At 40.6% G+C, this 27910-nt stretch overlaps 2 protein-coding genes across 2 annotated transcripts; both read right to left on the minus strand.

Moving 5' to 3' along the window:
• Nucleotides 1-667: 667 nt before the first annotated feature.
• Nucleotides 668-6000, minus strand: LOC106923639 (cyclic nucleotide-gated cation channel-like). Its single transcript, XM_014996847.2, has 6 exons — nucleotides 5319-6000; nucleotides 5124-5234; nucleotides 4637-4813; nucleotides 4313-4420; nucleotides 4085-4191; nucleotides 668-3998 (listed from the first exon to the last, which is right to left on the minus strand). The coding sequence occupies exons 1-6, from the start codon at nucleotides 5417-5419 to the stop codon at nucleotides 2506-2508; spliced, it is 2097 nt and encodes a 698-aa protein (XP_014852333.2). The 5' UTR covers nucleotides 5420-6000; the 3' UTR covers nucleotides 668-2505.
• A 3320-nt stretch (nucleotides 6001-9320) lies between these two features.
• Nucleotides 9321-27860, minus strand: pls3 (plastin 3 (T isoform)). Its single transcript, XM_014996851.2, has 16 exons — nucleotides 27750-27860; nucleotides 21011-21115; nucleotides 20464-20615; nucleotides 17607-17736; nucleotides 16637-16769; nucleotides 15978-16059; nucleotides 15735-15900; nucleotides 15494-15636; nucleotides 14760-14855; nucleotides 14466-14664; nucleotides 13109-13187; nucleotides 12899-13016; nucleotides 12671-12801; nucleotides 11438-11561; nucleotides 11213-11337; nucleotides 9321-10479 (listed from the first exon to the last, which is right to left on the minus strand). The coding sequence occupies exons 2-16, from the start codon at nucleotides 21069-21071 to the stop codon at nucleotides 10347-10349; spliced, it is 1872 nt and encodes a 623-aa protein (XP_014852337.1). The 5' UTR covers nucleotides 21072-21115; nucleotides 27750-27860; the 3' UTR covers nucleotides 9321-10346.
• Nucleotides 27861-27910: the final 50 nt, after the last annotated feature.

Genomic DNA, 27910 nt, shown 5'->3' on the forward strand with positions numbered 1-27910 from the left:
AAAGTAACATTTTTTCTCTAAAATTTTTCTTCTGACTGAAAGCATTATTAAAGTTTTGCACTTAAACGCCTCTTGGTTGAATCAAAAATAATTTTAAAATTTAATCTGCCAGAGTTTGGTCCTAACGGCATAAAATGTTGCATTCTTCAGAAAGAAACTGTTTAAAAATTTAATTGTGTAACTTTTTAATTACTGCAGTTGCTGCTGCAACTTTAAGACAGATTGATGAAAGGATACTTGCAGTTCTCGTCACCAGAGACGGTCCTAGCCTGTTTGGCGCCCTGGGCGAACCACCTCAATTAAAGTGAAATTTGAGGATTTAATGTAGAAATAGCTTATATGAAATGGTAGTAAATTGGGACCAATTATTTATTAAAATATGTGCAAAAGGCAGACTGTGCTGTAAAACCAAAACCACAGCCTTCCATCAACAAAATAAATGTAATTAAAACAAGTCATACTCCAAGCTAGAAAAATCCAGAACTATGGTAATTCACAAAAACATGCAGGCGTTAACAGCTTTACTAAACAGAAAGAATGGATTGTTTACTTTTATTTCACCCTGACCCCTCCTTGGTTCCTGTGGAGCTGAATAAAAAACTATTTACTTTCCTCTGAAACGTCACGTCGAACCCTTCAAAGAAGTTCAGCAACTTGACAACCTTAATGCAAAACAAGAACCGTTTAAAGTTTATTCATAAAACAACATGCGGAGATGCACACAAGGAAAACAAGTAATGAACAAAAAAATCCTTTGCACATTTGCTCTACATTATGATCATTATCATAGTTCTTCATCTTAAATGTCTATTGAAATGTCCCATGATGCATATATTTAAGAGTTTAGAAACCCTTCTTTTACCATTCTGTAGCTGAGTGAAGATTGATTCAAGATGCTTGATATCATCAGTGCCTTTCTGGCAGGATATGGATTCAGCAGCTCCTGCCTCTTTATTGTTACCAGCTCTCTTCAGCTCTGCTGCTGTGAGGCATTGTTCCAGCTCCTCTTATCAACACTGCTCATGTGTGTCCAGGAATGCAAAGGCTGAAAAACTGGAAAATCCCCGGCCTTTTACTTCAAAGTGCAACTTTCCTCAAATAAATGGATGGAAGTCAGTATACAGGACCTCACTCGTTTTTGTTGGGTTAGAAGGTAGAACACAAAGCTTTTGCAAACAATCAATATCGAGTGTCCGAAGATGAATCATTTCTTTTTTTTTTTTTTTTTTTAAAAAGAAAGTCTGTTTTTTCAGCAAAACATTTTCATGGCACAAACTTTGTAAATGCAACCTTTAAGAAACAGTCAACAACATTGATACAGATTTACAGTGCATCGCACAGGTATTAATAAACCTTTTTTATATGTTACAATCCCAAATGTCAATGTATTTTATTGGGATTTTATGCAATAGAGTAATTTTGTACATTTGCAAGAAATTAAAAATTTTTATTACAAATATTTAAATCCAGTGCCCCAACTCTGACCGATCTCCTAATCCCTGTTAAAGATTAGCATCTCCACAGCATGACCCTTTCCCCACCCTGTTTCACAGTTGAAAGGGTAAGTTTATACTTGTGGATTTTATTTACTATTTGGGTAATTTCTAAAGTCACTAGTCCTTATTTTGGGGTATCGGAGCAAGGGGGGGGGGGGGGTGAATAAAAGTTCACTTTTCCAAAGATCTTCATTGTAAAGAATTTCCTTCTGCTCCACAATCATTCCCTTTGTGTTGGTCTGTGGTGTAAATTTCCTTTAAAAGGGCATTTTGTGATTGTAATTGTAAATGTGAAAAAGCTGAATGTTAGTACCTTAGAAAGAGGGGCACTGGAAATTGTTTGTTTGTGACAACTAATCACCATGCACAATATCTCCTTAGGCCTTTGGTTCCCTGGAGTAGCAGAAGGAGTTCATTTGAAGAGTACCAAAGCATAATAGATGACATGTAGAGGGAACTGAATGTCTCTGTTGATGAAAACAAACATGACACTCACAGGTGATCAAGGAAGATATAAAGAAATCCCAGAGTATCTTGTACTTGTTGTTTATGTACTCTGTAACATTTATTCAGCTTGAGCTGGTTTGAAACTTGAAGTCAACCTTTGCACATGCATTCAGCTCTTGGCCGTTCGTTTGTACAATAACTCAAAGTTAGCTGGGTTCTGGTGTTGTGTATTTTGTTTTCATGTTGATTGAAATGCAGATATTTCTTTAAATTGTAAACTGCAAGAAAACAGTAAAAGGGCAATGGTGTGTGAAGATGTTCCGTCTGCCTCCAGCAGAGCAGAAACATGCATTTTAGCTTAATTGCCCACTTTAAATTATCCTGCTGTGTGCACATGCATGGCTATTTGCCCAATGTGTCTCTGTGCTGCCCTGTGATGGACTGGTGATCTGTCCAGGACGTACTCCGCCTTCAGGCCATTGACCCCTGGAGACAGGCTCCATCCTCCATGATTCATCCAGTGAGTGGATGAATGAATGGCTGAAGTCTGATGTTGAAAGTATCAGTGTTGTAATGTTTTCCTGTTTCTGTTCCGAGTCTGAATATCGTTTTGATGTGGTGACCCATTTGTACCGCCAAAACCATCGGGGCCACTTCCACTTGCCATTTGTGTGCTGGCATCCGTGTCATTGTTTGCCTCTGCGCCGCAGTCAGTTTGGTTCAGGTGCCGCTCCAGCAGAGTGATTCGCTGCTTTAGCCGCTGCTGAGTGTCTGTGTACTCAGTCAGCAGACGGGCAAAACGAGTCTGTAGGGTGTCCAGAGAGGACTCCAGTCTCTCCACCTTCTCCTCTGCGTCCTCCTTCTGTAGCCCGCCCTTCTCCGCATTCTCATCAAGAAGCCCTTCCTTCTTAAGGATCTCCCTACCCCTGTCCTCTAGCACTGTTTTAGCATCTGGATACTCTGTCACTGCCTCCATTAGGTCGTCCTTGGAGAGGCAGAAGAGGTCAGAGTATCCCAAGCTTCGGATGTTAGCTGTGCGGCGATTCCCCATTTTACTACCCCTTATGTTCAAAATGCTGATCTCCCCAAAGCAGCTTCCAGCAGTGAGGAGAGCATACTGCGTGACCCCATCGTCAGCTACGACTGCCAGCTTCCCCTCTTTAATGATATACATCTCCTTACCAATGTCTCCTTTCCTGCAGATGTAGTCTCCTGGACTAAAAACCTGCGGACGTAGTTTGAGCACAAGCTCCACTAGCAGTCCGGCCTCACAGTCTTGAAAAATGCGTACTTTCTTGAGTGTCTCAAGGTGTACGTTGATGGCAATCTCGGCGCGCAGTTTGTTGGGCAGGTTCTTCAGCACCTCCTGCTCGTCTACGGCTTTTTGGTTGGTCCACAGGTAGTCGAACCACTTGATGACGCGCGTCTCCAGCTCTCTGCTGACCTTGCGGAAGTGCATGTAGTGTTTGATAGCGTCAATTCGAGCCTGAAACTCAGCCCTGGTGGCGTTCATGTTGGCTATCATGGAGCCTATATTTCCCACAATTGTTGCAAAGATCAGCACTCCAACAAGGAAGTCAAAGACCACAAACAAGTACTCCTCATCTCGCACAGGTGCAGGCATTTCTCCAATGGTGGTAAGAGTGAGGGTTGACCAGTACAAACAGTAGACATAGCTTCTTGTTAAGGACGAGTACTCTGGTTTGGAGATGTTTGGAAAGACCCACGTGTCTGAACCAAACCCCAAAGACTTGGATATAGCGTAGTAGATGCAGGCATTCCAGTGAATGATGACCAGGATGTAGAGCACCAAGTTGCAGATCCGGAAGATGTTGGGGTAGTTGGTGCGTGTTTCTGTCCGGTCAAAGAATTCAAACATGCGAGGGAAGCGCAGCAGGCGATTGAATCGGAGCTGAGGAGTGTGGATGCCAGTGTAAATGTACACCAGATCAGTGGGCAGGATGGACACCACGTCAAGCTTGAACTGTAACGTTCGGACGTAACTGTCTCTTAGCTTGGCGTGGTCCTTCACCAGGAGGCCTTGTTCCAGAAAACCTTAAACAACGTAGACGGAGAGGAAATTTAGTTAGACAGCTTTGACAAATATGTAAAAGAAAAAGGGAGTGTTTTTATTGGATTACCTGTCCGTAGACGCACAAAACTGTCCAGTATGTAGACAGTATCGGAGATGTAGTCCAGCACCAGCCAGCAGATGTAAATGCTCACCTGCAGTTTGTCAAAGCATGCCCTGGGAACATAAAAAGGTCCAAATAATTTAGTGCTCCAATCAAAGGGCTGGACTGTACAGATCACTGCATTTATTACCCAACTGCAGGGCCGGAGGTAGCCGACTGTGGGAATTATAATACCTTGCAATCACAAGGAGCCAATTGTAGAGGACTGCAATAGCAATGACAAACAGCCAACGGTAGTAGGCGTCATCAGATGGTGAGACAACTAACAATTCCCACCTCTTCCTGGAAGTATGAGGAGCAGACAAATGATACATTAGTTAAATCCCCATGGAAATTTCTCTCGGAAAAGTTATTTTGTTTTAAAATGTAGCATTGACTAACAGAACACCATTTTACAAAGCAGTATCATCGAGTTAAAATCTCAAGACAACACAATAGATAGAACAGGGTGTCTTCTGACCTAATTAGAAATTTCAACCCTAACCCAGTCAGGAATACCTCAAGATCCCTTTGGCATTGTTGCCATTGGCATCTGGTTGGGTGATGCTGTTGCGACTAGGGGCTGTTCTCAGCTCCGGGCCGCGAAAGCGTTCCAGGAAGGAGTCTGGTCGCTCCTCCTCCTCCACCAGGCTCCTGTGTGCCCATTCCCTCAGCCTCACCACCAGTTTCACCAGTCTAAGACACGTGCAAAGCAAAAAAATCCCCTTTAAGCTTCACGGAAATCATGAAAATGACACAGAAATTGCCGTTCATGTGAAACCTTATCCCAGAGTAGCACAGAAATTACATGGATTTGCAGACTGAAACAACAAATAATCTCTGATAGAGAAAGGTTTGATAAATTGTGGCCGTATTACAATGATTTGACTCATTTGTCAGGCACATCGATGTAAGTGCCAAACAATGCTGCTGATGTTCACATCTAACAATTCAGAAACTCTGGCAAAAATGCTAAAATGTAATTGCCGCGACGCTACAGTGTCACCTTGAAATGGCCCCATTCCTCTGAAAAGAATCCTCCGAACTGCGTCCGTCGGGGTCGAGAGCGGCGACTCGTTGCAGCTCTGATGACGTGTCATCGCAGACCGATGGCACCCTGGTACAAAAACAACAAAACAGAAAAGTAAAACTCTCGTTATTCGTTTCATGTGCTGCTTTTATAAAACTGACTTTTTCTTACCTGCTAAGTTTACTTTCAGCCCTCTCGATCTCTTCCTCCAAGGTTGTCTTCACTGACAGGTTGTGGGGCGACCGGTCTCTCTCTGGCACCTGGCCTGTCATCCTCAGGTTCTGTCACGGAGGACAAACAGCAGTGTTGAAGCCTCACTTGTTGCCATTCAACCCATGCTGTCATTAGGAGTGTTCCCTGTTTCTCTGCAGAGCTGTTGCAGCAGAGGAAAGTGTTTATGGTGCATAATGTCAGTTTATAGTCAGGGGATGTTGGCCAACGGAGACCGTCTGCAGTCCCCAACCAGCATCTGTCAAGTGACGGCTCAGTTGTCGCGGTGAGGGACGCATATACAAAACAGGAACTGAGCAATTTACAACTCTCTATGTTGGTCTGATGGGAAAAATGTGCTGCCTAAGATTTTTTTTTCTTGTTGTTTTGCATTCTTTTCTTATTTTATGCTTCCTGAAAAAAAGACTTGTGGAAAAACCATTAGCTCCTTTAAACCAGGACAGACAAGTTTTCTGTTTTTTTTTTTCCAAAGAGCATTTTATTACCTTCTGTAGAACTGCATGAAAAAAGCAGACCTTAATTGTTCTATATTTTAATAGATTTTTTATTAATACCACAAAAACTACAGCAAGTACTTATATTTACTTATTATTACCTCTTTTACTTGATATTAATATAAATAAATTTTTCTCTAAAGATGTACATTTTAATTATTTATTCTATTAAATTCATGCAATTTTTTGTTTATTTAGTATTTAAATGTATTATAATTTATTCAATTTCAAACAATTTTAATTGAATGTATCTCGTGGATTTCTGATATTTATTTCATGAATCATATTTAAATGTTACTTAAAGCAGTTTTTTTTTTTTTTTTACTGTGCAACTTGTTGCTAACAACATTTGCCTCATCAAACAAACGTATTTAAAATGTACCAGCAGTCTGTCTGCTGGCTTCAAAGAACTGACAGTTTGATCTATAAGAAAACATCCAAGACTAAAAGTCGTGAACCGAACCTTTTGGAGAGTTTAGGTGAAACTTTCCAACCCTCTCCACCAAGTGGAAGCACTTTATCCCCCCTACCAGTTACATGTGTGGCCCGTAACGCATTTCCACCCTGCGGCACAGACAGACAGACAGACAGACGAGGAGCTGTTTAGACAACTGTTACCGCTGTGTGACTAATTGGTAGATCATTAACGAAAACACGGCTTCGGTCAGACTGAACCTCTCCAGCTGAGCGGGCCTATCAGCAGCTCTCCCTCCGGACCTTCATCACTCAGGAAACCAGCGTGCTGAGTGCGCGCGCAAACTGCGGCTCATCATTACATCACAGGGGCATCCGGGTTGAACCACCAGAAGTTATCACTCAGCCAAACTCAGCTTTAAAAGAACTAATTGTTGAAATGGCTCGAATGTCTACATTTTGTGAAGCTGGAGATAAATTCTGATTGATATAAACATTACTTTTATTCCTGCTGACAGAGCTGCGGCAGAACTTCACCGTCTTCATTCACTGCAAAGCAGTTGCACAATCAGTGACTCTTACCTTAGGTTTCCTTTAGTTACCTGAAGACTCCGTCATCCGGAGCAAAGCGCCTCCGACAAAGCTGCGAGCGAATGAAAACACTCCTAAAACACAGTTATTTTGAAATGGTGTTCTGTGAGGCTTTGAAAGGTGTTCCAGTCAGAGGTGTGAACACGTGGCTGCGCTCGTCCTCCGATGAGAGTAGACAGGTAGGTTAGGAGGTAAAGGCGGGGTGGGGCTTTCAGAGCTTTCTCTGGATGTGAGAAATCTTTGGGGAAATATACATTTTCAATAAATCTGGATCTATTCTTGTCATGTTAGTAGAAAAACAAATACACACACACACACACACAAAAAATCTAAGAAATGCAAACGTATTTTCTGCAAAAAATATACATTCCTTTTCGCCTTTTTCTTACAGAATTATTTGCTCAAGGTGTCTAAGTGCATGGATAGACTAAAACAGCAATTTTCTGACCAAACAAACCATCTAAATTGCAAAACATGGTGGTGGCAGCATCATGCTGTAGGGATGCTTTTCTTCAGCGGCAGCAGAGAAGCTGGTCAAAGTAGATAAAGGAGGATGGATGGAGCTGACCGGCCCTACAGTGGAATGGTTCAGATCAGAGTAAAGTGATGAGTTGAAATGGCCTAGTTCAAGTTCAGAATTAAGTGAAGCTAAGAATCCGTAGGAAGACTTGAAAAATATTATCCATTAACATGTTCTGCCTTAACTGGATCTATTCTACCAAAAACAATGGGCGAAGTGCCTGGATGTGAAAAGTGAATTAAATATCTAATAAATCCTAAAAAAAAAAAAAGTTTTTACAGAGTACTGTTGAGATGTATTTCTCTGAGTCCTGCATGTAAGGATTATATTTGAAAAAAATAAAATATAAAAATAAAAATATACTATTTAAAAAAAAAAAGTAAAAAAAAAAAAGATGCGATTTAAACTGGTGATGGCGGTATCATGGTGTGGGCCAACTCTGAGGCAGGTTTACTGATTTAAAGTGGAAATTCTGAATCTCATCAGGGATTTTTTTTTAAATAAACTATTAATACATGTTTATGAACAGGATCAATTATAATAGTGTAGTGTAGAAATATGACCAATTTTATACATGCCGTTCCGATAAGACAAAGGGAAATTAAACCAAAAGAGATTTTTTTGTGTTAAGCGTGAATCTGAAGTCTATCCAGTAGAAAGCTTCTTATTTGGGGAAATCTTCAATTAATTAAAATAAAGTGATTCTGAACCAATCATCAAGCTGTTAAGTTTTTATTAGATTTTTTTAAAACATTTCTGCTCTTCTGGGAAATCTCTGTACTGTAAATTATGTTTTAAAAACATAAACATTTGCTACACATACCGTTCTGAACATTTGATAAAATATATGATAGTTATATTTTTATGCTATAATCATGTACAATATATTATTAATCTCATTTTTTTATACACTTAACACTTAAAATTTTGTGTGAACCCATAAATTCTGTTACACCTGAACGTCGCCTCTGTGGGAAACATTTACTGAAAACGTTTCCTAGGCAACAATGTACAAAGTTCTTCTTCAGCAGACAAATTGAAACTTTAGCTCCAAATGTTCCCATCTGAAAAGAGCTGAAACGATAAAGCACGGACGATGAAGGCCACACGAGACAGCCTCCTCATCAAGCAGCACGAAGGCAGGTGCCGGAGCTGTAATCAGAGCCTTGAAAGACTTTACGAGGAGCAAAGCCCGGAGGAATTCGCAGGCATCCGAGATCCGAGTCAGTGAACAGCGACCTGCAGTCTACCTCGTCTACTCCCCGCTGCACTGGGAAAAGACAACAGATCAAACACACAATCACTCTTGCTCACAGTTTGCTTTGTCAGACAGATGACAGGTTTTATGAGGAAAAAGAGGGAAGGACGGCAACAGAAACTGAGATAAGAGGAAGGAGAAGTAGTAAAAGGAAAATGAGGTAAACCGTTGAATCATAAAAGTTGCTCTGAAATGTGTCTGTTCATTCCATGACAGTCTGAAGAGCCACCAAAGCTTTTCGTATCAGACCATCAAGCATGGATTGACGATAACTCAGTTTTCCAAAAGAAAAATCCAGCACAGAGAAACCACGTCACCAAAAATAACGCCTTACCTGCAGTGAAGCATGGTAGTGGCAGCATCATGCTCTGGGGTTACTTTGCTGTAGATAAGCACGAACAGTTCAATCAAATCAGGTGTCCAAATACTTTTGTGAAATGCATTGAAAATGCATTAAAAAAAAAAGTCCCTGACTATTTATTTGTATTGCTTTTATGACATATCGGAGCTTTGCAAATGCTACCATTTCAGAAAAGCAAAATTATATACATTTGTTCAGCAGAAAATCCGAGTATGATACAAACTAAGTTTCACTTCAAAGTTCTGCCACAACTTCTTACAAAAGTTCTTTTAAAAAACAAACAGCAAAGACCACACACAGCAGCCGCTTTCAAAATCATGTTTATTGTTACATGTAAAGCACTTACTTGGGAGAATAGACATGAACAAAAGACCAATTTCAATTTGGCCGTCGTCATAGCACATCATCAAGCTACTTGGAATGAAGTAACTGTATTTGGTAATGTTTAATATGAGCAGAAAACAAAGAGAAACCCTCAGAGCACAAATACAAATCATCTTTTGATAGTTGAAGGCACAGCATGAAGCCAGGAGAGTCAAGTCAGCCTGCTCACCATCGAACGGACACAGAAATACAAAAAAAAAAAAAAAATCCCAATGCAACACAAATCAGACATCCTTAAAGACAGCATTTACAGCATGTTGCATGATAATCCCAAGAAAAAGAAAAAAAAAAGATTACGAGGCAATACAAATAGCATTTCCTCCCACAGGTCATCACCACACACTGACCTCATGGCTTCTGTTTTCTGATATGTAGACGTCAGCAGAGTCCCCTCTACTGAAACACTCGCATGCCATCAAGAAAGAGAACATGTTTGAGCATCGGTTTTCTTCTTTTAACGTGTCCTCCACCCAAACTTTAAACCTCTCTGACTTACTTTTGGCCTTCTGATGCATATATTCAAAGGTAAAGCACTCAGGAATGTCTGTTGCTTGGTCGAGGAGATAATCGACTTGTCAGCCAGGATAGAAATATGTAAACAACCTTGCAGCTGGTATGTTATGCATATTTTTATAGGGGGGGACAGCATTCTTATAAATGAGCGTAGAAGGTTGATAAGCGTCGCCTCTGGAGATTTTCCATCCTGAAGCTTCACCTTCAATAAAAAGGATCCTTCAGAAAACACCTCTGTGTATGAGAAGAGGTAGAGGGTGCATGCAAGTGTATGATTCTGACTCATTAAGGCAAAAAAACAAAACAAACAAAAAAAAACAAAACCAAAACAAATCTTCATTTCTTCGGTCGAGGAAGCTCTTTCAAAATGCTAATTGTTTTTTTTTTTTTGTTTGGGGAAGTGTTAAGTGTCCCTGTGATCCGAGCAGCTCGCTTAGGCGCGCTTCATCCCTCGTCCCATCAAGCAGGCAAAGACCGTCATCACCATTTTTGGCTTGACCTCCACCAGGTCCTCTGGCAGGGCGTAGACACGAGCGCCGATCTTCCTCGCCATAGAAATGGCATATCTGCAGAGGAAAAGGGTGTTTACTGAGGTTAGCTATTCACATGTTAGCAACATCACTGGTCTGGTGTGAAACATTCATTGGTATGACAACCTTGAGTTAAACAAAATACCAATTTCATGGTTTTACCACTAAAAAGTAGTAATAATTGATGGCATTACCACAAAATATAGAACAGGATCCAGTTAAATGAAAAACTTTTTAAGGCATCATGATTAAATTCAGGCTGTCAAAAAGTTTGGCCACTCAAACATTTATTTGTTTTTGTCAGTATTGGTGTTTCAGATCATGTTGCACACTTTGAAATCATTAGCTACACTCAAAGCTAAGATGACCAGAGGAAGCACAGAGTATAATTTTCATAAGATTATTTATTTTTACAGAAGAAAAACCCTACTCTGTTTTGCAGAATTAGTGTTACACACCACTTGCTAAATATAGTTTTAATTTTCAAGTAAATATCCCTGTTAACACTTTTTTTTGTAGATGTGTTCTTTATAGAGAAAAAAAAATATTCATTGATCAACAGCAGCAACAAGTTGGGGAGGGGCTGATGCAACTTTACTCAAAGCTCCATACAGCTGGAGAAACCCCAATCCTTCTGGCATTTCGTTAAAAGAAATGAAGCCATCATAACAGGAGGACAGAAAATGTAACACAAAAACTTTTGTAAATCCAGGGTCAGTTAATGAAACCGCATCTTAACTCCGTTTCACATTTTTCGCTGAATTCTTACTTGGCATTGTCCAGTTTGTCGTCTTCAGAGAGTCTGCCGGTTTTAACCAGGTCAAAGTTGATGCTCCCAGGTTGAATGGCATCAATCAGCTCCAGCACTGCCAGACTGCTGCTTATCTCCTTGTCCTGAACATAAACACAGAGATTACAACAAATCAACCAAACCCCACAACAACAACAAAAAAAGGACCGTAATTATTTCCACAATCCAACCAGGAGGATTTACCTTAAAACTTGAAATCTTGGTAGATTTTCCAGCCTCTGCCAATGTTTTGTTCACCCATCTTACAATGATGTCATCATTTACTTTCTCTCCATCACCCAGTTCCTCCAGTACATTCAATGTGTATCTAAAAGAAGCAGCACATTTGTTATGACCATGACCAGAAAGTGAAAGTGCAAAGAATGAAATATCAAAAACAAACGAGGACAGGGTCTGCTTTAATTAATAAAAAAAATAATCCACATTAATGTGGACACCATTTTGATTTTTACAGTCAATTTGAGCAGCCTCTTTCTACAAGCTCATGTCCACTGAAAAACAGTGAAAGTTGGGGCTGGGCTATATGGCTGAAAAACTTATCACAATACAAGCGTTTCATGTCGGACAATAGAGAAAATTTTTAATATCAATAACTATTGAGTAGTTTTTGTTTTAAATATCTGAAAACTGCCAAACTGTTTTCACTCTACGCCGTTTTTTTTTTAAATATTTTTTTTATTATTTCCAGCAGTTATGAGACAACGGTGAAACCTTAAACTGCTGCTGCTGGATACGCAACAGGTTGTTGCTAGGTAACCAAAGAATGGGCGAGCTAGTCGTTGCTAGGTAACCAAAGAATGGGTGAGCTAGCCATTGCTAGGTGACCAAAGAATGGGTGACCTAATTGAGGTCACCAACCTTGCTAAGCTAAACGCCAGAGGTTGAGCAGCAAAAGCCTTTCCTCTGCCTACATTTCCCAGAATTCTTTGCCATTTTGATTCAGATTTCAGTGAATATTCTATCTACTGATATTAATCACATGTCTACTGAAAACCATAAATTGGTATCACTAATCGTACTACACAATTTAAAGCAGCACCATCTCCATCTATGCCTTTAAAATGTGTAGTTATTTGAAGTGCGATGAGGTTGTTAATACTGCTAATGTTCTGGGGGTGTTAATACATTTGAAAGATACTGTTATGACATTTAATAAAAAACAAAAACAAAAAAAAACACTGGTGTACAGTCATGCTCTCATGATGTGATTATTTCCCAACAAGCTGATCATTTCCTGCATTATGCTAATAAACAACCTGATTATTTTGAATACAGAAATGACTGATGCTACGGATACTTTGTCAAATTTTGAATTTCTTCATAGGTGATTATGTTCCAAGTTAAAAAAAAAAAAGAAAGAAAAGGTGTGCTTAAGCTTCATTCAGGCCTAATTGTGACATTATGATGCATTATTACCTCCTCATGAGCTGCCACACCAGTGCCAGAGTCAGGGTAGGATTGCCATCGTTCAAGTCCTGCCCGCCGATGCCAACAAGAGAAAACTTGGTTGTTTTGCCCAGCTCCACTGCGTAGTTACAATTCTCCAACTGAGGGTGGTGGTGGTGGTGGTGGGGAGACAACACAAGCGTCAACACAAGACGGCAAAAGCCTGGAAACAAAACTGAAAGGACTCTGACAAACTACCTTTTTCATATTTGTCCCCAGTTTGGGATAAGGCGGCTTGTTGACCTTGTTGTTCCAATCTACCTCCACTTTGATTCTCTCGTAGAGCTGAAGGATCACCATGGCATCCTGCAAATCTCTGCAACAGCCAGTACATCAGTCAACATCGGACCCGTCCATGTCAGAGTCCTCAAATTGGGTTTGTGGTTCGTTTCTGTGGGCGATACTTACACATACAGATGGTTCACAGTGGGGCTCACGCCGAGGGAGTTCATCCAGTTTCTGAATGTTCTCTCTTCTCTCGTCTCACCTAATCCAGACAGGATTGTGGGATTTAGAGGACTTAATTGTGACTGCTGATCGTGTTTTATAATAGTCTTCATTGTATGTGGCGTATGACTAACAAAGCCAGAGAGCAGACGTTACTACATTTTGGAATAAAAAGTATCTGACTCATCAATGGCAGAAACCTAAAAACAGTTTTATTTCATCTCCACTGACTGCCAGAGAGCGATGCTGAAAGGACCGAATGTTTCCGTTTGAGTAGTAATACCAACACTTGTGATGCATCAGCTGATCAGAGGCTACATGGTCTGATGTCATCCAACGCTCTGCAATGCAGTTCGTTTTTCATTGCAATCAGCCTTTTGGATGATTTCAACGGACGCTCAATCGCCTGTTGGTCTGAGTAGCGGTGCATCGCATTCATAGGGGCTACGATGGGTTTATCTTCATTTATGCTAATTGTGATGTTTGTTGGCGATAACGGCGTTTCCGCCGCCTCTCCCAACTCACAGCTTCTGACTGTGTTGTGATATACATACTGTTTACAATCAGAGCTTAGCCAATGGTGTTAGCCTCTCCAAGTTTGTTGTTTTGCTGAATGTGATGGCAGTGTTTTTTTTTTGTTTGTTTTTTTTCTCCCCCTCTCCCAATTTTAGCCAACTTTGAGTCTTGCCTGCCTTGGGCATGATCACCCGGTGGAGAACATGGTCACTGTGGCTCCTTCTAAGAAGAGGTGAGAGTCGTCTGATCAGGGCCTTTCCACAAGAGTTGAGTAGTTGTCTGCAGAACTGCCGGAAATTAAATCTTTTTTTTTTTTTTTTCCAGGCACGCCAGTTGGACACGTCGATGGCAGTGACTGGGTTCTCTTCTCCACCCATGCCTGAGTTGGCTGCAGAGGAGGATGTGTTGTCTTTGGCTGCCTGTCGCTTCAGAAGTGGAGGAGGAGGTGCAGTGTACTCGCAGAGTGAAGCTGGCTCACTCCCTTCGTCTCAGCGGGTTCGGTGACGGCTCTATGCACGACATCATGCAGGTGACTTCCTCTGTAAAGCTTACAAACACCAGAGGGTGTGCTGGCCGCTTTGACACATCTCATGTTCGCCCTCTCTGCATACCATCAGTGGTACAACTGCAGAAATTGGCTTTAGTGATTCAGTGCTTCGGACCTTGCATCACTAAAGCCCGGGTGCTTCTTTCAGCAAGTAGGGATGAAATAGAACGAAAGTGATGACCGCCAGAGAGAGTCTCTGCATTACACACAGACTTTTGTTGTTGCAATTTAATTCTGAGGCTTTATTTTCCATACCATCCCCCAGAAGGTCCCAGTCGATGTCCTCGTTCTCCGGTTTGGTCAGCGCTGGGTATTTGTTGAACAGATTGGCCACGAAGGCAAGGTTGAGTTTGGGGTTCCCACTGACGACGTCAGTTGGGGTGACAAACTGTCGACAGCCGAGCCGGTCGGCCTGCTGCAGCATAGCTTCTGCCCTCTTCAAGTCGTCTTTCTCCTGAAAAGACACACACACACACGTGTTCGGGTGAGAACTGCAGCACAGTTGGCAACGCGTGGAGAGGCTCGGCTGTGGGAGGTCAATGTGCTTACGTTGAAGCCTGCCATGTTGATGTCGATGCGTGGCTGATTCTCCTCTGTGCCTTTAGGGGAGATTTGATTCAGAAGGTGGAAATAGGCCTTTGAGTCCTAGGAACAAAAATATAATTAATCAATAAGTTATCTGGGTCTTTATACAGAAAAAAAGCTGAATAAGAAAACAATTTTAAAGTAAAAGTTTTGGTGGGATTTTATACGATCACGGAAAGACATCCACAGATTTTAAAATCTTTTACAAATAAGAATCTGAAAAGTGTGTAAAACATTTGCATTTAGCATCCTTTCTTCTGAAGCCCATAAATAAGTTGCAGCTTAGACAAGCGCATTCTCGAGGCTCGGGACAACAACCCTGAACATGCAGCCAGATCAAAGCATACAATTGTTAAAACAGCCATTTTAAGGCCAATCTCAACTAATTATTTCTTCCTTAAAAACACGTTGGCAAAGAAACTGATGTTATTTTAAATTTAATGACTACGCTGAACTTTGAATCACCAGATCAGATTACACCTTCATTCCTACTAAAGGAGCAGCTGAGGTGGGCATGTGGGTGAGGTTGGGTAAACATAAGTATGAGCTACCTTTGCTGGTGTCTGCTGTGTTGGTGGACTTAGTTACTGGTCATGTGCAGTTTGATGACGGGTTTAAAAATCCCACATCCTCTCCTTTAAATCCTGACTCCTTTTTTCTTAATTTGACGTTTAAATATAAAATTAGACCACCGTTACCTTGATGTCTGAACTGAAGTTGTTGATCTTTGGATAGCCAGCGTTCTCCAGGTGAAAGTTGGCCCAGCGCAACAGCAGCTCCTCCGGCGACAGCTTCATCAGGTCCTCCAGGGTTTCTCCGTCCCTCAGCAAGGCCGCAAGCGCTGGGGACGGGCGATAATCATCCGTTAATCTACTCGACAACTGAGCCCTGGTGAGGGGGCTTAAGCAGGCGTTATGCAATTGTAACCTCTCCCGATACCTTCATTTCTGCTGAGCTCGATGTCGGCAAAGAGGCCAATCTTGATGATCTGCCACAGGAGGCCCAGCACCAGATGGGGCTTCCCTTCTTTCAGGTCCAAAGCGCCGATGTTCACCACGTGGCAGCCGATGGCAGACGCCGAGTTCAGAGCCAGGTTCAGGTTTTCCTGGAGAGCACGAGTCGGATGTTTCAGCACCTGCAGGAAACTTTGATGGGATTCCTCTGGTAACCAGTGGGACTTACCTGTGTTGTAAATGGGGTCAGCTTCTTCTTATTGATTGTTCTCTCGTCGATGGTGTCTGGCACTGACAGGTTGATCATTTTGCTGTTTGAAAATAAAAAAAAAAAAAAACAAACTGATAAGTTTGCTGGAATATCCATTTGAATTCCAAAAAAGATGTGCAAAGAAAAAGAGACAAGATTTTTAGGGCTCAACAAACCCTTTCTTATCTAATATTTTCATGAAAATAGGAGATAACATGTATTCATAATAATCATATGTTGCCATTTCTGCTTGGAGCAGATTCAGATTGACTAAGATTCAGGTTTATTCATTTTAATCCACTACCACTGCAGGTGAGAAGTTTATAATTTAGACATTTTTGGAGCTCTGTACATTGCAGCCCAATTATCAAAACACATTCATATCCCCGTTTCCAATTTAATTTAAATACTTTTGTGTTTAAGCCACTCTAATGTTGGAAAAACAAGTATAGATATTTATCCCTTTATAACAATTTAACTGAATTTCTTTAAATAAACACACACAAAAATCATCATTCAGCATTACTATAGTTACACGATGATCTTTTCATACATTATCATCTACCCAGAATACAACCATAAAGTTAGGTTGCAGAGGAGAGCAGGTGACCTTGGGCTGCTGTGAGACGGGGACTCACCAGAGCACAATGCCGTCTCCCACAGTCTTGAACAGAGCGTCTGTGTTGGGATCCATGGGCAGGACATGTTGACAGTCGGGATCCTTTTCCAGAGCTGTGTTGATCCAGTTCACAAAAGCGTATCGTTCCTCCTCTGTAAGAGTGAATGTGGGCACCAAATTTGTAAAAAAAAAAAAAAAAAAAAAGAAAACACCTTCATTTATGCATTATCTGTTTCCATTAAATCAGTTTTTTGCTCCATTTTTCTATTTCCATTCAAGGTGTGAGTAATTCTAATCCATTTTGTTCCCGTGGAAAGTACTCCAAGCTCAGTTGCTTTGTGACTCTGAGCTGGAAAGATCCACCGATTAAAACTATCAGTAAACTATTAGTAACATCAATAATGCTCTCTCTGCTTTACGTGTTTGAGTGCCAAGTCCCACCAGCTGTGCAAGAAGACATTTCTTTCCACTTTTTGCATTCTAAAAACAATATATTCACAGGTAAATATTTGACCACAGCATGGGTGCCACTGATGTAATGGGATATACACTGTCAGGAATGACTTCCCGTATAAACAAATTATTAGAATATCTTCCCACTGTTGCTACATGTTTGTTCTGAATGAATGGTTGACACAAAAAGACAACAGTTGCTTATAATTAGCTGGACTTTCTTACATATATTTATTTTTTTATCAATTGCCATTATGTGACTAACTGAAGTTGGTATTGCATTGATTAAACAGTAATGTGTGACTTTAAATATTAATATATGAACTAATCTTTTGGACTTGTATTATAAAGTGCTGTGGTATAACATTAGCTCTCCATATGTACTATAAAAAAACTAAATGAATTAAATTCAATTGCACTTTATCATCAACAATGTCCATTGCAGAGGTTCGCTTCAGCCTTAGGTTTCTTTCTCTGGAACTGAAACGCACAGGGTTCAAAGTCAACAGCTCACAACAAACAGTGGAGTCACATACCGGAGTACGAGTGTTGTGTGCCTTCGCTCGACAGCTCCGATGTCCCGCCAATCGCCAGGATGCCCTCTTTTTTGTTGATGGCCTTGAGGAATGTTTTTGCAACTTGACTGCCCTTCAGCTCCTTGACGATCTGACACAATAAGAAAGAATAATCAGAAAGATAAGCGAGTCCATTCAATGTAGATCTGCACTGGAAGAGGACTGGTTATCTGTTTAACAAAGATGAGTGTTTTGGACAACTTGAACAAAAACAGACTAAAGTATATAAAACTGGTAGTTCCAAGCAAAGTAAAACTAATCATATCTGCTGCAAACGGACCAACCTTATGAGGGATTTTACCTCAGAAGTGGAAAAATACTCAAAACATGACTAACTTGTTTTATTCACAGTACAATAAAGGTTGCCATCAATCACACACTGACCAAATTCACTGTGCAAATGTTCACAGCAAATTAGGTTTACACAGCATCGCTTTATATAAATACCAAGAGACATAAATCCATTTTGTACTTTGCTCTGTTCACAGAATCGCTGTTATGTTCATAGTTTGTTGCAGAGCTGAACATACCAACCGAGTCTCTCCACATCTGCTTGTTCGGTATTTGCACAGAAGTGTGTTCAAGCTTTTAATTTGTACAATAAATGCTTTCACTACCCGACACAAGAGATAATGCTGAAAACACAAACCTCGTTTCTTTTTTCACGTCAGGCCACATTGAAAACATGTTGCTTTATGAAGTTGTAAAAGTGTAAGTTGTAAATCCAATCTCCAAATAAAAAACAGATTCCACTGTCACTATCCATTTAAATAAAAATGTAACAAAAATGTCAAAAAAATGTCAAAGCTGCACATGAAGGATAAAAATCTACTTTTGCTGCATTCAGTGGATTTAAGAGATGAAACAAAATTAAACGATGATCTTGATAAATTCATTAGCAAGTATGACCACCTCTATAAAACAATTTTTATCCACTTTTAAAACAGGCCGACTTGTAAGAAAAACACGTCGGGGTGTATAAAATAAACACACATACTAACTGATCTGGACCCTCGTCAGGGTTTTGCATCCTCCAGTTTGACTCTGATCAGCCTCTCGCATGTAAATCATTTCAGTAGCGTGACTAACATACAATACAGTTTTAATGTAGTAATCCAGCAGTTATTTAAAGCCTGAAGTGATGCATTTTGCACACGTCAGCGACAGGTGCGTGTTGAATGTGGAAAATGCCCTCAGGTGCCGCTGCATCACGTGCGCATCATTTCTGAATGCAGTAACTCAAACTGACAGTAGTAGGCTCTCAATGCTTCGGGCCAACACAGGCTAATTTAGCATAGATTTTTAAAAAGAAAGCTCCACCAAGAAGCCGTTTTATTGCATCACACCAGTCCAATTATTAAAACTTACATTGCAAAATTTAGGATGCGACTGCTTTCAGAGACACATTTAGAGCAAAAAGTAAAGGAAAAACACAATATAAGCTTGCTTCAAGACAGAAACTTGTCTTGCATATTTTGTTATAAAGCCTCAGTGTTTCATAAAACCTTTAAATTGAATGAGTTGATGCCAGTAAATCCATGCTATTAAGAGTAAAAATAATATGTAATGCAATAATTTGCATGAGAAACACTGGATAGTTTGCTCACAGACGTAATAGTTAATATATTGATTATAATATACCAGGAGAATCAATTCACTGTGGTAATAATGAAACATCTTGTGCTAATAAAGATAATTATATTTCAAAACATGATTAAAGCCATCAATATTTTGCACAGTTTAGCATTACAGTTTCACTAACTGATGTAAATATGTGGTGACTTAGACAACTGATTTTATGTTAGGAGCATTCATGCTGTCAAGACTACAGCTAAATATATATATATATATATATATATATATATATATATATATATATAAAATCTGAACATTTTCCGTCTTAACAGCATAAAACCCCTGACGTAAAGCCAAGTTAAATTTTTAGAGCATAAATCAGTTTCTTTAGGGATGAATCAAGGATCACTTTAGAGATTAGGATTTAATTTCCCCAACAGATCTAAACCTTAAACGGCTCTCCACAGAAGTTGAGGAAACTATTTAAAACATCCAAGGTTGTAATGGATGTGTCACAGCAAGTGTCAACGAGTGAAATGCTGGATACTTCCTGCTGCGGAGGCTATCAGTGCTGGATCAGTGAGCTCAGCCTCACAGGCGTTGGTGTGACCACAATGAGCCATTCAGCTTGGCATTACTCAAAATGTTTAAAAAGCCACAGCAGGCTTTACCACAAGCAGCACACAGCCAACTTAAGTTACCCATTGACTCCAAGTGACAGAGGTCACCGCAACAAGACGACGTCGACCAAATGATGATAAAGCGCCACTAACATCTGCAAAATGTGCATGTTTTCATCCTTACCATGTATTTAGCTTGCACTGTGAAGGGTAAAAACATCTTAAGTGATGTTTTGTCAAACTCATATGATTCACTTCCATTACAGGAATCCCATAAAGTTCCTTGAAAAGTATTTATGCTGTTTGAAATTCAAATGAGAGAAAATGTAAAAAGGTTCAAAGGGTATGTCTAATGAGTTTATACATGTGGAGACTGAATAATCTGCCTATTCTTAAAAAAAATAAAATAAAATCTCCGGTTCAAATTGGACAAAAAGTTTTTCCATTAATTCTTGAATAGATTTAAGTCTGGACTCCAACCTTCACCCCAGTTTATAGTTTGTTTTACTTTCCCTCTTCCATCTTCCAAACTCAAATGAAAGAAAAACAGTGCATGATGTTATAGTTCAGAACCTAAAATATTTAGCATTAAAATATTCACTACAAGCTTCACTTTAGCTTACCGACAAAAACTCATCAAAGCTGATTTTGTTGTCCTTGTTGCGGTCAAGTTTCTGCAGGATTTCCCGGATCATGTATCCTGGTTGGGGGTGGCCGCTCTGTGTAAGAAGGTCGCCAAGCTCATTATCAGAAATATATCCATTTTTGTCCAGATCTGGAGGAAAAAACAGAGGCAGAGGATCCAGATGACTCTACAGCACATTTCACAACGCCAGACCTGGGATGAAACCCATGGCGACACATCCTGAAACTCCTCACAGGTTTATAAAATAACAGAAAAAGTTCAGGACTGACTGGAGTTTTCTCCAGCTATCCGAGGTATGGAGAAACCGCTCCACCTCCACTAAGTGTTGCTGTGCACTGCTGGTCAGCCGGCTGAAGGAACGCTACCAAATTTTTCCCCTGCTTACAAAAACGGCGAATGCAGCTTTCTTAAGAAAAAACAAAGACGGCCATGGCAAACAAACTAAAGGAGCGCCAGGGGCTGCAAAAATAAACACAGCTACATTCATCAATATGTAGAAACTGCAGCCAAACTGAACGACTTACCAATGCTGTCGAACATCGCCCTCATCTCCTCCGCCTCATCTTGCGTTATTTTTACGGACATTTTTCTGTGAGTGACCAGCCGTGGTCAGTCGGAGAAAGGTGCGACTGCGGAGAGAACAGAGTCATCATCACCAGGGTCTTAAAAACAACAGGAAGTTAGATTATGTTATGCTTTGCAGAGCCTTTAGCGTGTTCACCTAGACGCGTCATTATTCCACAAAACCTAAGAGTTACTCCCCTGATCTCCAGCTCAACAGTCCCGCCTCCTCCAGCTCTGTTAATTACATCAGCTACTCCTTTCAGCTCCCCTCCTTTCCCCCCCAACCATGTTTGTTTAAACCAATCATAGTAATTTCCTGTTTGCTCTATTGTGCAGCACAAGCTAGCACTGATAACGACCAGGAGAGCCAAGCATTCAGATATTTTTCTGATAAATCAGTCCCCCCCCCTTATAAGTAAGCTTCGTTCTTTTAAAATAAAAAAAAAAAAGTCAGCATGTGTACCCAGCAGCTGTAATTAAAAGCCATCAGAGCCGTTTTGGGTTTTGTCACAACAGGAAATGATAAAAAAAAGCAGCCCTAAAATCCTTTTAACCCAGAAAAGTTACACGCTTTGACACGCGAGGACGCAGGCCCCAAAAACTGGTTATTTAGCAGAACAAAAACCTCTGTGTTCCCAACCTCCTCTGAGGCAAAGTAACCGTCTAAAAATCCCAGAGAGAGAAAAAAAAAGGGGGATTTTTTTTTTTTTTTTTGGGTCAGGCCTTTTTCCCGGCGCAGGAATGCTCGAGGCCAGGGCAGATCGGGCTTCACTTCACTGAGAGGTGTGAGTGTGAGGGAGTATGACTGCATCTCTGCGGCCAAACCGGAATGGCGGCATTCCTCCTAAAAAACAAGTGTTGGTGTGAACAAGGCGAAGTTTATTTTCCAGCTCAACGGGAATCAAACTGTTTTTTTTTTTTTTTAGAATAAAACTGCTCCACGATAATCAAACTGAATATATTTTTGCCATTACAGCAAATTAGCCAGCAATCCGTCACCGTAGTTGTGCCGAGAGCACAACATTTTTAAAACCTTATTAGGAAATTCTGCAAGTTAATCCTGACCAATCAGACTTGGAGGTCATTTTTTTTTCTTTTTTTAAAGAATGAAGCACATTGTTTTGGCAAATCAGGAGCAAGTTGACAATGAACAAAGCCCTGCATCCTCCCCTGAATGAAACTAATAATAGTGGTTAAAAAAAAAGATGATTCAACAACCATGTGGCCTGTGAGATGTGACTCAGTTCCAACAAAGCTTTTCCTACAGACAAAACAAAGGGATGAATTAAGCCCAAAGTGCAGACGGATTCAAAAAACAACAGGAGATCTTTAATTATCCAAAATACCAACAATGTTGGTTTCTCTGCTCTTTCTGCAAAGCAACTCTAAATCAGGGCAAGTCAAACCCCTCCAACTATTAGGAAAAACGGCGATGCCAGCGTTGCTATATTTAACTTTTTTTCCCTAAAGGATGTGAAAAAAAAAAAAAAAAAGTGTCTGCTGAGGACAAACCCGGCTACAAGAGGAGGCTGACAAAACATTACCTCACTCGCCGTCCCTCGTCCTGCTGCTGCCCTCAGCAGAGACGAGGCTGGAAACGGGACAGGGGTTAAGTACATGAAGCAAGGGCACAGATGGCGGCAGACAAATGTGAGTCGGATCGCCGGCCGCACAGAAGAATAGGGGGTCTGTAAGCGCCGGGGACAAACAGCGGTAATAAATCCTGAGCCACGCTAGGAAAGGCGTCCCAAGTGTCAGGCTCCGAAAGACAGTTGGTCCCTTTCTGACAGCTGGACGGCGAAAACTCCTCACCAACTACATGCTTCATCAGCTGCCTGAATGGAGAGGCCCGACAGGATGCCAATAGTTGGCTGATAAAGGCTAAACTGAAAATTAGACAGTTTTCTTTTAAGACTTTTTATGACGTCACTTTGTAGCGTTTCACCCACCCACAAGTAAAACAATGCTGAAACTGGCCTCGGACTCTGCAGCGTAAAGAGCTATTTCCATCAGGACAAACAAGAATCAGTTCAAATCTATATTAGAATACAGACAGGAAAAATCACAGTGTGCAACCAGAAATACCTTCTGTGCCCCCCAGATGCTGGTACAGACGGGGGATAGATGTAATGATGCATTTAAGGTAGCCATATTGAATCCAGTTCAAGAAAAAGAGCAGTAAAGTGGCGTCTTACGATCGCAACTCAGAAACCAAACTGTGTTGGATTAAAACCAGAGTTTCCATCCAGTTAGCCAAAATAAGGTCAGCAGATAAACAAAATTACCTTTCCATTAAGATTTTTTTCACATACTCGTTTTTCACACTTGCTAAACTAAAATGATATACTTTTACAGAATTTGTAGAAACCATTGGTATTCATCCTAATAAATTTTAGAAAAATAAAAGTCTTTTTGGGAGCGCGTGCGTCTTTGCATGCAGTCAAAGCATCGCAAAAACACAAGCTCCTCTGAGAAAAGTCATGATGACTTTACCTCAGATAGGCTACTTCAGTACACGAATTACATCATGTTGTACCAACAGACTGCATAGTAAGAGCATTCAGTCATATTTTTAATGCGGTGTTTCCCCAACCCCATTCCTCAAGCATTACTGCATATTTTAGCCGTTTCCCTGCTTCAAACACCTGATTCAAATGACTGCATTTCAGCAAAAACACATTAATCAGCTATCAAATAAATTCAGGTGAGCTGAAGTGGGAAAATGTCTGAAACATGAAGCGCAGGGAGCCTAGAGGAATTGGGAAACACTGTCCCAGTAGGTTAGTATTTATTAAATGATGAATAAAAATGGTTCACACAAAGAGAAATATGAGGGAAATTTGATCAAAATCTGGAAGAGGTGGATATTGTGACTTAACTGACTTGTATTTCAAGTGCAAATGTTTTCATCATTGGATCTCCTTAATCTGAGTAGAGTCTCTATAGCATTTGAACTGGGCAACTCTTTCATTTTATCCGTCTGCTCAGCAAATATTGGCAATAATTATTTTGATCAACTTAAAATCATAACTGAAAAACAAATCTTTGTGTGGCTGCAAAAGTAGAATTAGGTAGTAAGGAGTGATCCTGCTATGACTTTTTTTAAAGCCCTCACTAAAGCACAAGACAGAATCTGAACAAAAAAAGTATGGATAGAGATAACATAAAATAAAAATCTTAAATTCAATCGTTTTCAACATCCCAGGTCACATGTGTTAAAGCAGCTGGTAGCCAGCTTTCCTCTTCAGCTCAGTTTACCCTGAATTATCTGTTATGCTGCCATATTTCACTCCAAACAGCAGCATTTAATTGTCAAGACAAAAAAAAAGAAGCACCCTGATGTGCTTTACAGTCGCCTTTGATTCACTCGCTGGAGCCAATTAAAAAGCGAAGGGCTGCACCCAGATGGAGGAGTTCAATGGGAAGGGCCGACACACCCCGCCCCGGCCTGCGCCTCGTTCGCATTTACGTGGGAAATGTGAGGCACACAAATAGAGCGGGCACCCTTCCCGAGTGCGGTCACGCTCATATGCACACACCCTACAGCGTCTGTGAGGACACGGACGCCTTTTTTTTTTTTTTAAACCGAGTCGCAATCGGCTGCAGATGTGAGGCAAACTGAGTCACCAAACGCTCTGCCGCACCAGACTCTTGTTTCCTTTTAAAGGCTGTGAGCCAAGGACAAGTTAAGCACAGACCTACGGTGCGACAGGTGAGGACGACAGCACGCACTGCGTGGGGCGAGTTTACACAACTCTGATACCAAGCGCAGCTGCAGGAGTAACACCAGTAGGCCAATACCATAAAGCAAAGATGAATGATAACACATCATGGAAATATTCAAATAAAGCTCTCCCTCCACACGCTTTTCTACAACTCTTAACCACCGCCTGCTCTCTTCAGCCCAGACAAGCCATTAAATGAATGCTTATTAAATAATGAAACATGTCAAAAACCATGTTCTGCCCAAGGTGCCAAAATGAGAATCCACACAAACGAAAACAGAAACTTGAGAATGTCATTAAGCAGGTTACTGTAGGTGTCGTTGAATCAGTCGGGTTGGCCACAGGTAAGCAGCCACACCTGCACATGTTTGCCATTACTCAACAAAAGCATTGTAAAATATGATCCTTTAAATACACCGCAGCCAGACAGTGCAGGTTTCTGTGAAGCCATGCAAGCAGTTTCTGGAAGAGGCTTTGAGCAAGTAGAGATAAAGTTTCACACAAAAAAACAATCAATATTGTACACATGCCTTAATGGGTTACTGCTGCATTGATGTGGTTGATTTGCAGTTTTAGTTGCTGGTGTCTAAACATTTAAAAAAGGTAGTTTAGAAGAGGATGTTTTGCACAGATCATTTGTCCATTTGGGAGGAAATTTGTCATCGCTTTAACAATTTAAAGTATTTTTCTCTAATCAGCTAATATTCTACCCAGTGGCGGTTCTAGACCATATTTACTGGTTGGTGGGGGGATTAGTGCAACACTTTCATCTTTAATTTTCTGGTAAAGTAAAACTGTAAAGGTAAAAAATGAAATTAGTCCAAAGAACCAATTAGCTACAGTTTCTGTGCCAGCACACAGCACCATAAGAAACTGATTTATTACGATCTCTTTATTAGAGGAACTAGTTCTACTGGGGCACCGGCCCCTGCTGGGCCCCCATTTAGAACCGCCCATGGTTCGACCATGAACATCAACAACTGGGAGATTACACCGATGCAATGTTGGTTTGATCAGGAGTCAAAATGTCGTCTTTAGGCGGAGGCCATCGCCAAATAGAAATATTTGCCTGAATAAAGTGACGGGAGTTTTCACTGCCTGTATGAAACGGAGCTGCCCCTCCCACACCTGTTTATGGACACGATTAGCCAGTTGACTAAAAAACAAGACACAAAACATTTCCTTTGCTTACAAGAGACAGTCATTATGTAAATGCAAAAAAAGAGCCACACCCATTATTTTTAAAATTAAGGTAGCAGTGTTTTAAAACCACAGTTGGCAAGCTACATGCTAATCAGAGCACTTTTTTAAAGGAAGTCTGTTTAAAAATAATTGGTAAAAAAAACCCAAAAACAAACAATTATACAACTTTAATCCTGTATTATTTTAGCAGCAGGAAAAGCAGTTATGTTTAAATAAAAGCAAATAGATGTTGCTAAATTTTTTTTTTTAGAAATATTTATAGTGATGCGTAAGCAGAATTTTAGAACAATTTAAAATGTTTTCACTGTAAAAAGCTGCATATTATTATAAACCAACATGTAGGCTAATCGCTGCTCTTGTGCTGAACAACAAGGTGAGAACACCTGACCGTGCAGAAAGCAGAGCAACCTGTTCAAGCACAAAACACACACACATACACATATGGGTGTGAGCAGCACCGCTGGGAAAAAAAAAAAACCTTTCACCACCCCTTCCTGACAGTCTGGTTTGTCCTCCAAGCGATAACATCGAACTCATAATGTCTGCATTTAAAAACACAGACACTGTACGAACAAGGAAACTTACATCACATTTCAGCCTTAACATCACAAACACACACAGTTTTTATTAAAATAACAAAAAATAAATTTATTGTCTGCATTGCTGACACCATCAAAAGCAAACAGCTACTTAGGAGCGTATTGAGTGCACTGCTGGGGAATTGTTTTCACAACACACTCCTTGTAAAGTCATAATATTTCTCCAGTGATGTGTTATGTGGGTTTTGTGGAGGGGCTCAAACAGACTTGTTGTTCAACCTTGTTCCAGCCGCTCATCCACAAGTGGGATCCCAGATGTAAGTGAGCTGCAGGCCCCAAAATGACTTTAGGGAAAATCTGGTGAATCACTCAGGACAGTAAACAAGTTTACACAGACATGTTTTCAATTCAAAAAGTGTGTGTGTGTGTGTGTGTGTGGGGGTGGGGGGTGGGGGTGGGGGGGGGTCAATCTAATACTAAATGGGTTTTTTTTTATTCCAACTATTGTGTCTTATCTTACAAATAAAGACACCACTCAGAAGGGAGTGGACTCAACCAATTAAAAAGAAAAAAATAGCTTTGTTATCGCGAGAAGACAGAGCACAAACTTTAGAAGAAGGAAAAAATAAGTGTATTACATGACATATCAACCTGAATGGTGGGAAGCTTAAAGAAAAACACGATAGAAGCTGAATGGTGCAGGCTCCACCTAGCTTCCTCCAGTCAGTTTGTGGTTGAGCCGCCTCCTTTTCTCCCCTGACATTTTTACTACTATACGAGCATATTTCAAACGCTACCAAGAATATCCTTTTGTACAAATGTTAAAACGCAAACTTGCACAAACAAAACTCCTCCCATGTTCAGTCTCCAGTTGTTCATTTTTGATGTGTGCGCAAGTTACATCCTCTGAAAAGTTACCACTCGGAAATAAAGTAAAGGGTGTTCACGCTCCTTGATGAGTTTAGTGCTAAATGTGCGCAAGGATGAGGAGGGTGGTAATGATGAACAAGCAGTGGAGCTAAAGCTAGTCAGCTAGCGACGGACATGAAAGTTTTACAGGCAGGAAACTATCCCTTTTATTCCTGATAATCCATCCCTGTGATACAGAGGATGGTGGCTGTCTACACTAAGACCATGGCATAAAAAAATAACCCCCCACTCCCTCCAAAGGACAAAATAAAGCAGTGAGAAGTTACTGGTCAAAAACAATTTCCCATAAAATTGGTACTCACGATGTCGGTGCTACTGAAATTCCAGACAGCGTCCAGCTTTGCAGCCCTGCCTCCTCCACGTAGAGACAAAAGTAGACAGCAGGAATTTTGACCCCGCCCTGATGGTGACCTCACCTCCTTTATGGAAGGCCAATAAGGCCAAAAATGTTAACACCGAATAT

The sequence above is a fragment of the Poecilia mexicana genome, unplaced genomic scaffold (genome assembly GCF_051168715.1).
Source record: "Poecilia mexicana isolate PSO_F unplaced genomic scaffold, ASM5116871v1 scaffold_14, whole genome shotgun sequence".
Lineage (NCBI taxonomy): Eukaryota > Metazoa > Chordata > Actinopteri > Cyprinodontiformes > Poeciliidae > Poecilia > Poecilia mexicana.